Source organism: Thalassophryne amazonica, chromosome 15 (assembly GCF_902500255.1).
Source record: "Thalassophryne amazonica chromosome 15, fThaAma1.1, whole genome shotgun sequence".
NCBI lineage: Eukaryota > Metazoa > Chordata > Actinopteri > Batrachoidiformes > Batrachoididae > Thalassophryne > Thalassophryne amazonica.
In genome coordinates, this window is record NC_047117.1 from 66,567,430 (window position 1) to 66,579,859 (window position 12,430).

The 12,430-nt window shown below is 43.5% G+C and overlaps 1 protein-coding gene across 1 annotated transcript in view; it reads right to left on the reverse strand.

Annotated features, from left to right (window-relative positions):
• The window catches only part of LOC117526998 (microtubule-associated serine/threonine-protein kinase 1-like), a gene marked incomplete at its 5' end in the record, with an annotated part of 106,274 nt that overhangs the window by 46,935 nt on the left and 46,909 nt on the right, over positions 1–12,430 (reverse strand). Inside the window, 2 exon segments of the mRNA XM_034189131.1 lie at positions 4,070–4,235; positions 5,338–5,470. Of these exon segments, the coding sequence (XP_034045022.1) occupies positions 4,070–4,235; positions 5,338–5,470 (299 nt within the window).

Genomic DNA, 12,430 nt, shown 5'->3' on the forward strand with positions numbered 1-12,430 from the left:
TCCTGCTGAGTTTTGATATTACACCCTTAATGGGATAAAGACTTTATTTTGCTGATCTTTTCGCTCACCGGCCATGTGTTAAATACCACACCCCTTTTTGGATGTAGACCTATTTTTGTTGCAGCCTTACCCACTCCTGTTTTTGTATATCGGGCTCATTGACTGTTTATTAAAACTTGGCAACTTTTTGAACTCACCTCCTGTGTTTTGGCTGTCTTGCATTTGGGTTCTATTTTGTTAAATACCTGGCTCTGAATCTTGACAAATACAATGATTTGCAAATCCTCTTCAACATATAATCAATTCAATACACCACAAAGACAAGATATTTAATGTTTCTGTGTAGGCTCTCAGTTGTCCAGGTGGTTTCCAGAGTAGAGAAGCTTGAATCTTCGACTGGACTGGGTTGCTTGACGCAAGGACGTTTCACTTCAAATCGCAGAAGCTTCCACAGGTAAGATTCTTGCTCTGGTAGTCTGACTTCTGTCTGACCCTTGTCGAGAAGAACAGAAACCACAAAAGCTGGAGTTTTAAACCTAACCAGACACCTCCTACCGAGAGGCAGATTGCTATTGGCTGGTGACTAAACAATTGCTTTAATTAGCACCTATTGTGCTCTAGTTAGCACCCTCCTAATGACAGGGCAGCTGTCCCTCCTAACGATAGGACTGACGCCTCTCCTGATGGCGTGAATGACTCATTACCATGAGCAAAAGACTGAAACTGCTTTGATCTGTGTACCCCATTGTAAACAGGGGACAAAGCATGTCTCAGATCCTTTCCTCGGTTAAGGCTGGGTTTCAACTTTTCACAGAATGCCTCTTCCACCCCTCTCTCAAACCATTTCTTCTCTCTGGCTAAGATTTTAACTTCCTTGTCCTCAAATGTGTGGTTAGTGTCTTTAAGGTGGAGATGAACTGCAGACTGAGGTCCACTGGCGCCCTCTCTGCGGTGCTGATATAGCTTTTTGTGTAAAGGTTGCTTAGTCTCACCTATGCAGTGTTCGTTACAGTTTTCCTGACATCTGATAGAATACTACACTGCTCTGTTTGTAACTCGGGATCCTGTCCTTAGGGTGAACTAATTTCTGTCTCAAAGTGTTAACTGGTTTAAAGTAAACTGGGATTTTGTGCTGTCTGAAGATCCTCTGTAGTTTTTCCCCTACTCCTGCTAAATAAGGGAGCAACACTCCTGTTCTTCTTGTCCGTCTCCTGTCTATCTGGTCTCTTTGTTCTCTGGGACTTCTGCACTTTGTCCAGGGACCATCGTGGGTACCCACATACCATGAGGGCTTTCCGGACAAGTTGTTCTTTAGCCCTTCCCTCTCAGAGCCCTACAGGCGCCCACAACTTCAGAGGGTTTAAAACTCCAGCTTTTGTGGCTTCTGTTTGTGCTTCTTGACAAGGGTCAGAGAAGTCAGACTACCAGAGCAAGAACTTTAGCTGAGGAAGCTTCTGCAATTTGAAGCTAAACGTCCTCGCGTCAAGCAACCCAGTCCAGTCGAAGATTCAAGCTTCTCTACTAAGATATTCAATGTTGAAACTTATAAACTTTATTGTTTTTGTGTAAATAATTGCTCACTTTGAAATGGATGCCTGCAACACGTTTCAAAAAAGCTGGGACAGTGGTATGTTTAACACTGTTACATCACCTTTCCTTCTAACACTCAATAAGCGTTTGGGAACTGAGGACACTAATTGTTGAAGCTTTGTAGGTGCAATTCTTTCCCATTCTTGCTGGATGTACAACTTCAATTGTTCAACAGTCTGGGGTCTCCGTTGTCGTATTTTGTGCTTCATAATGCCCCACACATTTTCAATGGGCGACAGGTCTGGACTGCAGGCAGGCCAGTCTAGTACCCGCACTCTTTTACTACAAAGTCACTCTGTTGTAACACATGCAGAATGTGGCTTGGCATTGTCCTGCTGAAATAAGCAGGGATGTCCCTGAAAGACGTTGCTTGGATGGCAGCATGTGTTGCTCCAAAACCTGGATGTACCTTTCAGCATTGATGGTGCCACCACAGATGTGTAAGCTGGCCATGCCATGGGCACTAACACACCCCCATACCATCACAGATGCTGGCTTTTGAACTTGGCGCTGGTAACATTCTGGATGGTCTTTTTCCTCTCTTGTCCAGAGAACACAACATCCATGATTTCCAAAAACAATCTGAAATGTGGACTCATCAGACACAGCACACTTTTCCACTTTGCATCTGCCCATTTCAAATGAGCTCGGTCCCAGAGGAGGCAGCGGCATTTCTGGATGTTGATGTATGGCTTTGCTTGGTAGAGTTAACTTGCACTTGTAGATGTAGTGACAAACTGTGTTAACTGACAATGGTTTTCTGAAGTGTTCCTGAGCCCACGCGGTAAGATCCTTTACACAATGATGTCGGTTTTTATTGCAGTACTGCCTGAGGGATCACAGGCATTCAATGTTGGTTTTCAGCCTTGCCGCTTACATGTAGAAAGTTCTCCAGATTCTCTGAATTTTCTGATTATATTATGGACTGTAGATGATGGAATCACTAAATTCCTTGCAATTGAATGTTAAGAAACATTGTTAAACTGCTTGACTTTTTTCACATCACGTGGTGGTCCTTGCCCCATCTCTGTTTGTGAACAGCTGAGACTTTTAGGGATGCTCCTTTTATACCCAATCATGACACTCACAATTAGTGTTCTCAGTTCCCAAACGATTGAGTGTTGTTACATACCACTGTCCCAACTTTTTTAAATGTGTTGCAGGCATCCATTTCAAAATGAGCAAATTTGCACAAAAACAACAAAGCTTATCAGTTTTAACATTAATATCTTTTGTGGTGTATTCAATTGAATATAGGTTGCAAAGGATTTGCAAATTGTATTCTGTTTTTATTTACATTTCACACAACGTCTCAACTTCATTGGAATTGGGGCTGTGTGTGTGTATAAGCAAGTCAAGCACTAGGGAGGCTCTGCAGCAGAGTCCTACATCAGCACGGTATACGCCGGATGACAAAACTCGGTGTTTAACGCTGTGGTTCTCCCCTCTCTGTGGATGTAAATCATGGGCACTGTATCGCAGGCACATCAAGAAGCTGGAGAACTTCCATGTGCATGCGCTCCACTCCATTCTCTGCATCCAATGTGGCAAGGTGGCATCATGAATCTTGAGGTCCTCACCGTGCAAACACCACCAGTGTTGAATCCATGGTTGTCAAGGATCAATTCCGATGGGTGGGAGACGTCATCCGCACGGAGGAGCACCGGATACCCAGACACCTGCTGTACGGTGAACTAGCATGTGGCAGACGAAAGCAGGCCTGCCCCAAGAGGAGGTACAAAGACTGCGTCAAAGCAAAACTTCGTCTGTGTGGTGTATATCCCAAAGACCTGGAACAACATGCCAGCAACAGATCACAGTGGTGGTCACAAGTGCTCAAGGCCAGCGCTAACCTTGAGGAAGCCCGCCGACGACTGTGGCGAGAGGAAAAACGCTACCAGCAAGTCAACAGCCCAATAATGACAATGACTGACTTCCAGTGCCCCCACTGCTCCAGACTCTGCACCTCCAGTTTTGGACAGTGCAGCCACCTGAGAGAGCATAGATGAGTTGTTGAACGATGACATCTTCTTCAAACCCAAAGAATCACTATCTTTTGATGACTCTTGTAATTGTGTTGATCTAATAAAGCACTTTGAAATGATTGTCTGGAACACACTGCACGAAAAAATTATGTTGTTGCTTCCCACCCCATTCAAAACACCACAACTGAATCATTGCTTTAACAGCAGTTTCAATCAATAAACCAATCAACAGAATTCATTCACAGGAAATTTTTTCTTCTACCCACACCCTGATTTGTCTAAATGAGTATTTTGTATTTGATTTAACTTAGATCATGTTATGAAGATGTCTTCACTTTTAGGGCACAGAGCATAATTTTATTAGCTTGTATATAAGAGCCATATTGTTCAAATATGAGTATTGTGCTTGGGTGTGGCTTTAAAAAAGTGCACTCTGTCAAGGCTGGGTACTTTTCACAGGCACTATCAATGAGAGTTTAATCCTATTTTCCAACCTGTAATGACCTGCCCAAACAGCTCCTCTGGAGTGTCTCCGAAAAAAGGCACACAGCCGACCAGGAACTCGTAGAGGATGATGCCCATGGCCCACCAATCAACCGGCTTCCCGTAGCCCTGACGGAGAATCACCTCTGGAGCAATATACTCTGGAGTTCCACATACCTGGGTGGGGAGACAAAGTGTGTTATCGATCTTCGATGAACTGAAGTTGCTGCCATACCATCTGTAAAATAGGCATATTCTCTTCAGGATACAACATCACACTCGTCTTATACAACTGACGTCACTGACTGAATACGAAAAACTCCACTAATCAGTAATCTCCACTTGAACACAAAAAGGAAACCTCCCTTTGTTTCATCTGTAGATATGAGTTGATTACTGGCAGCTAAACAGATGGCTGAATCCACCCAGAAGTGCCAAAGGACAAAATTAATGAGCCAATCTGACTTTTTATGACCGCTTTAATACAGAGCACAAACAATAAGTGTAACTGCAAAATGGGATTGTGATGGAGCTGAAGAGCTTCACCGATGAATTATTTCAGACTACACAGGAAGCACTGTAATGCAGCCTTGATTTGGACAGAGTTGACTGGCCGAGATGCATGGCAGCAGCAGACTAATACAGCAGATGCTCTGTCAGGCCCCTGTTCTTTATGAAAAACTGCAAGAAGGTAAACAAACTAGAAAATCGAGTCTACAGTAAAAATATTTGCGATGGACCATGAAATCAAGGGGAGAGGGTGTGTACTTTGTACATACTTTTGTTAAAACTCCTTAATATGTCTACTCAGAAATTAAATAAATTAATATGTAATTACTTATTTACTATTAATAATGTATTAATTTACCTTTATAGGCCAGGTAACATATCAGCTGATTTTCCCAAGGAGCTGTTGTCTGATAGCATCACAACCACAAACTCTTCTTCTTATCACTGATCATTTTTTTTCTGTACTTGGCAAGAAGACTGTATGCCAGGTTCCGACCCAGCACAGGACATTTGGCTGGAGGTCCTCTGAGCGTCTGCCTGCTTACAGCCTGCACACGCCTCATGATAGCCACATCGCTGTGGAACTATATGGCATGAAAACTGAATACCACACTGTGCGTTGAGCAGCACAGTAGCTCCCCGCTGCACATTTTCTGGACTGTGCTCATTTCAACATGTGTTTGACCTTAAAATACTGTATATATAGTGTACACAGTGAAACATATAATGGGTTGTCCTACAGTTTGGTTCCAGGTCACAGCTACTATACCTGCTTATCCAGGAACTCTCTGGCATCTTTCTCAATGTGCCCCTCATACAGGTTGGTAGTAAGGCTCATTAAACCCATCTTAGACAAGCCGAAGTCTGTCAGCTTTATATGGCCCATGGAGGTGATCAACAGACTACGAGGACAGACACAAGAGACAATCAGTAATTTTCATATGAGTTAAATTAAAATTCTGGTCATAATTATTATGGAGAAAACAGAATTATCTTGGGAACATCTACAGCAAAGACAAATTGCAATGTGCAATTCTACAATTAATCAATCAAGTGGCGAATAGGCATCAAATGTTGTAATAATTGTTTTAAGCTTCAAAGGAAAAAATACTATAAAAATACTACGATTGATTTGATCCAGTTCCTTGGATGTGAGACAGTGTCAGCTGGCCGCACTCGGACGCTGCCCTCCCAGATGTGGAGGGGAAAAATTATAAAATATATTTTTAAAAAAAGTATTATCAATGTCAGTTAGTTTTACTTAATCGTATGTGCCTATATGTAATCTGAATTATTAAAACAACATTTCCACCAACTAACTCTCATTCAACAGTGCATTTCCACCAACAGAACGTATCATTTCTCTTCTTGGGTGATCACTCAAAGAGCCCCTTGAAGCAAAATGACCAAATGTGTATGGTTGCTAAGGAAAAATAATAAATATATGGCTAATCAGCATTGCCAATTTAATGGCACGCACACACGCACACACACACACACACACACACACACACACACACACACACACACACACACACACACACACACACACACACACACACACACACACACACACACACACTCACTCTCTCTCTCTCTCTCTCTCTTTCGGAAGGTGGTGTGAACATTGTAGTATGTACATAATGTTCTTTTATCAATTGAGAAATTTTTCCATATTTTGAAAGAGTCTAAATTTGGTGATATTTTCTGTAAAGGGGGTGTCATTGTGAAACCCATGACCTGCTTGGCTGGAGATAATGTCAGTGCAGTACAGTTTGGTGTACTATGTGTGTAATTGGTGTCAAATGGTGAAATGTTCCTTGCTCAAGAACTTGAGTGTTGTGTTGTATTTGATACTGTTCCTTTCCAAAGTATAAATGAGGCCTAATATAGCTGTAAATGGCTAACTTTATCTGTGAAACCGCTGATTTTGAGAAGAACATTAAATGATTATTGTGGAATTGCAGTCATTTTCCTACTGTTCATTTTAATGCCTGTACTGGACTAGGCAGAGAAATCTATTGGCACACCAGCCCCACCAAGATTTTTTTTTTTCACCAGCCGCCACTGATGTGAGGGTTTGAGCTTTTTCTGATTTAAAGCTGTTCCAGTTTAGAAAATAGTTTGCTTGTGTGTTAAAGTGGTCTAAACAGGATATCACTTTGTTAGCCCCTGTAAGGTCAAGTCAAGTCTGGGAGCATACGTTAGCATCACACACAGCCGCATCAACCAAACCACAAAACCACCCCAAGTCCTGGATGACAACCACAGATACAGTCCATCCCACCTCTCAAAAGTAACCAGCTATCTGTCTCAGCCACGTGAGATGTTCATTCACTCACTGCATTTTATAGGACAGAAGGCAAGGCCTTCACCAAAATCAAAGAAAAAACATGTTTATAATACTTTAGAACGAAATGATTATGTGCTTATTTGCAAAAATAATCAACAAATTAACAAATGGCAAAATAATTTATTTCAGTCCTATTGTAGTTATTTGTGTACTGTGCATTAAAGATGAAGAAGACAGAAAATCTCTTCACGTTACGGAGCATCCAGAAAATATTCACAGCGCTTCACTAATTCCACAATTTATTATGTTACAGCCTTATTCCAAAATGGATGAAATTCATTTTTCCCCTCAAAATTCTACACATAATACCCCATGATTTTTGCAAATTTATTAAAAATAAAAAGTAAGACATCACATGTACAAAAGTATTTACAGCCTTTGCCATGAAGCTCAAAATTAAGCTCAGGTGCATCCTGCTTTCACTGATCATCCTTGAGATGTTTCTACAGCTTAATTGGAGTCCACCTGGGGTAAATTCAGTTGACTGGACATGATTTGTAAAGACACACACCTGTCTACATATAATGTCCCACAGTTGACAGTGCATGTCAGAGCACAAACCAAGCATGAAGTCAAAGGAATTGTGTGTAGACCTCCGAGACAGAATTGTCTCAATACACAAATCTGGGGAAGGGTACAGAAACATTTCTGCTGCTTTGAAGGTCCCAATGAGCACAGTGGCCTCTATCATCTGTAAAGAGAAGAAGTTCTGATCCACCAGGACTCTTCCTAGAGCTGGCCACCCATCTAAACTGAGCAATCGGGGAGAAGGGCCTTAGTCAGGGAGGTGACCAAGAACTTGATGGTCAGTCTGTCACAGCTCAAGCATTCCTCTGTGGAGAGAGGAGAACATTCCAGAAGGACAACCATCTCTGCAGCAATCTACCAATCAGGCCTGTATGGTAGAGTGGCCAGACGGAAGCCACTCCTTAGTAAAAGGCACATGGCAGCCCACCTGGAGTTTGCCCAAAGACATCTGAAAGACTCTCAGACCACGAGAAACAAAATTTTCTGGTTTGATGAAAGAAAGTTGAACTCTTTGGCATGAATGCCAGGCATCATGTTTGGAGGAAACCAGGCACCATCTCTACAGTGAAGCATGGTGGTGGCAGCATCATGCTGTGGGGATATTTTTCAGTGGCAGGAACTGAGAGACTAGTCAGGGTTGAGGGAAAGATAAATGTAGCAATAGACAGACATATCCTGGATGAAAACCTCCTCCAGAGCACTCTTGACCTCAGACTGGGGTGATGGTTCATCTATCAGCAGGACAATGACCCTAAGCACACAGCCAAGATATCAAAGGAGTCTCTTCAGGACAACTCTGTGAATGTCCTTGAGTGACCCAGCCAGAGCCCAGACCTGAATCTGATTGAACATCCCTGGATAGATCTGAAAATGTCTATGCACCGACACTCCCCATCCAACCTGATGGAGCTTGAGAGGTGCTGCAAAGGGTGTTAGGGATGAGTGGAGGTGAACCAAGGGATGAGGGGAATCCCTAGATGCAGGACAGCAGAGGCGATGAGAGTGGCGTTAAAGCACAGTATTATTAATGATAAAGAAACCAGTCAAGAACGTCATGTGGTAACAACACTTGGAGTCGGGAGTCCTCTTCTAAATCCTGGTGAGGGCCACAGAGGAATGCCACTGCACTGGTGGTAAAAGCTCCAGGAGAGTGCTCACCAGAACTGGGGACTCCTTCCTGTAAAGGGGAGTGCACTAGACAGTCTTTACATAAAACAGTGAGTACCAAACCGAGTAAGCCGAGCCAATGAATGACTTTGCTGCTTGGAGTGTATTTCCAAAATGAACCACCAAATTCAACGAATAGTATTTCAGGTATACAGAATAATATTGAAACAGGATTAAAATAAAAAACAGGATTCCAACAAAAAGTCTTTCTTGTGATTCAAAACAGGATTCCAACAAAAGTCTTTATGATTCAAAACAGGATTCCAACAAAAAAGTGTTTCTTGGTAAAAAAGAGTGAATTAAGCTCCAAAGTGCAAAACCAATGTTTACTCATGCTCCAAACATGATCCCAGGGGAGAGAGGACAGGAAGCACTCAGGCTGCAAAGGGCAAACCTTTCATGCATACACAGACAGTCAAACAGAGACAATGGACCTGCACTGAAGAAAAGCCAGAGTCATTTTAAGTAGCATGTCTCATCAGATACAGGTGCAGACCAACCAAGGTGTAAATGATAATGCTTAATTATGTGTAGGGACAAAAATGAGCACTAGATGGAGGTAAGGTAAAGACAGACTAAGAACTGTCAGGACATAAAGGTTCACTAGAGGGAAGTAGAGAGTGCTAAACACTGAAAGGTAATAAAGGGCCAATGCAGAGAATACAAGACAATAAAAAGGGTGAAAGTGACAAGGAGTGATACAGCAGGAAATGACAAAAACTGAGACAGACAGAACATGACAGACAAAAGCTGGCAAATGCAAAGAATGTTAGACCAGAAAATATGAGATACAAGATAAGAGGCTGGGAAATATAAAGATAACCTAAAGAGATTGAAGAAGACAGATCAGAGTTGGTAACAGATTAACAAAGAGGAGACCAGAACCCCAACACAGACCAAACCACAACAGTACCCCCCCCCCCCCCCCCCCCCCCCCCCCCCCAAATGGCTGGCCCCCGACAGCCCAAAACAACCCACCCCACAAGGAAGACAGATCAACACAGAAAAAAACAGGGACGAGGGACAAACATGGGAAGACCACCACCAGAACCCAACAAAAGAAACACTGGGTGGGAGGCGAGGGATGGACGGAGGAAGGCCCACCCAGGAGGGGAGAACCGCCCAAAAGGCCGGGGGATGATGACCCAGCAATACATTGAGGGAAGAAAGGGCCACCAAACAAACGTGACTGGGGCTGAAAAGCAGGAAACAGTGGGCTGGCCTGTTGCCCAGGCAGGAAAGGCCCACCTAACACGGGCGACGTGAGCTGAAAACCAGAAACAGATGAGACAAACTGATGCCCTGGTAGAAGAGGCCCTCCCAACAGAGGCAACCCAGCCTGAACCCCAGGGGGCACACCAATAGGAACATGCCTGGGCTGGAAAGGCCCACTGAATGGGGCCGAACTGGTTTGAAACCCGGGAGACGAACCAAATGCATCACGCCCCAGCAGGAAAGGCCTACCAAACAGGGGCATACCGGTTAGAAAAGCATGACAGGTCTGGAGACCAGGGGATTGAAACATAGGGCCAGTCTGGAAACCGGAAGACAAGGACACAGGACTAGCCTGGAAACCAGGGGATGAACATACAGGACTGGTCTGGAAACCAGATGACAAACAACCAGGACGGGGCTGGAAATCAGGAACTAAAGACACAGGACTGGTCTGGATACCAGGAGGTAAAACCCCAGAACTGGTCTGGGAACAAGGGGGAAAAAAACCCAGGAGCTAGGGACGTAGGACTGGTCTGAAAACCAAGAGCTAAGAAACCAGGAGATAATGGAGCAACTCTGGACAGGAAAGGCTGGCTCCATAGGGGAGGATTGGTCCAAACTTCACGAGCTAGATCTGCTTTCACCCTCTTGGACCTGCAATCCCTGTGAGGTTGGAGTGAGCGTGACTTTAAACCTGGAACAGGAGCAGTAAGTAAGTAGTAAGTAAATTTTATTTGTATAGCACCTTTCACAGACAAGAGCCACAAGGTGCTTCACAACATAAAAAACACAATACACCACACAATACACCACACAGTGGCCAAGACATTTAAAAACATAGCATAGCAGCCCAAAACCTAAGCAAAAGCTTGTGTAAAAAAGAAGGTCTTAAGTTGGCTTTTAAAAGTGTCAACAGAGTCCAGTGAGCGCAGAGAGAGCGGGAGACCATTCCAAATCCTGGGAGCAACAGCCTGGAAGGATCGCTCTCCTCTGGTTGAAAAATGGGTGTGTGGAACCATCAACAAATTCTGATCCACAGACCTCAACGCCCTGGCAGGGGCATAAAGCTGGATGAGGTCACAGATATAGGAAGGTGCCTGACTATGTAGAGCTCTAAAGGTTAAAACCAAAATTTTAAAATTGATCCTGCAGGACACTGGCAGCCAATGAAGCTCCTTTAAAACTGGGGAAATGTGAGTCCTCCTGTTGGCTTGTGTCAGAATTCTCGCTGCAGAGTTCTGTACCAACTGCAGTCGACGCAACTCCTTCTTGTTTAGACATGAAGACAAACTGTTACAACAGTCTAAACGTGTTGACACAAAAGCATGAATAATAAGCTCTAAATCATTTCGTGACACCATTTTCCTCAGCTTAGAGATGTTTCTTAGTTGAAAGAAGCAGTTCCTCGTCAGCTGTTTACAGTGCTGTACTAAAGACATCTCTTTGTCAAAGATGACACCCAAGTTTCGAAGACTTGATTTTGCAGACTGGCCCAGGTCACCCAAGTACTGTTGAATACCTGGAATATGGGCATCAGGGGCAATAACCAATGTTTCTGTTTTGTCTGCATTGAGCTGAAGAAAATTATTCCTTAGCCATTGTTTTATTTCCACTAAACAATGGAGGAAGGAATCGAGCTTCTTAATCTCAGATGGCTTAAAGGAGCAGTAAAGCTGGATGTCATCCGCATATAACTGGTAAGAAACATCAGTGAATCTTTGAATGATCTTACCTAAAGGGATCAAATACAATAAAAACAAAATGGGGCCCAAAACAGAACCTTGAGGGACTCCATATAACAGGTCCGCAGACTCTGACCTTATCTGGTTAGCAGAAACGCTAAAGCTATGCCTGGACAGATATGAGAAAAACCACCGAAGAACTGATCCCGACAGTCCGACGTGATCCCTCAATCTACTCAGCAGGACCTGGTGGTCAACAGTATCAAAGGCAGAGGACAAATCCAAGAGTACTAACACAGTGCATTTCCCAGCATCAGCAGACATCATAATGTCGCTGGACACTTTCAGAAGAGCCGTTTCCATAGAGTGTTGTCTACGAAAACCGGACTGAAACCTGTCGTGAATGTTATTCTGATCCAGGAAGAGTGTCAGTTGGTCTGAAACCACCCTCTCGAGGATCTTAGACAGGAATGGGAGCTTAGAAATAGGTCTAAAACTACTTAGCTCCATTTGATTTAAACCTGATTTTTTCAGTAGAGGCAACACTATGGCGTGCTTGAAAGTACTGGGAAACACACCGGTGGACAGAGAAAGATTTACCATTTTAGTAACACACGGACCTATTACCTCAAATACTTTAGAGAAGAGCCTGTAGGGAAGGATGTCCAATGAGCAAGAGGAAGGTTTCATCTTGCTCACCAATGCCGAAATATCAGCAAGTGTCACAGCCCTAAATGAAGACCAAATGCTGGGGACAGGCTCAACAACAGTAGAAGTACCACACAGGGGGCGTGGGATTTTATCCTTGATCAACTTGATTTTGTCAATGAAAAAACTCAAAAAGACATTGCTGTCAGCTTCAGAAAACACAGGAGTAACTGAAGCAGAAGGACATACAGGAGACTTGATTGTATCAA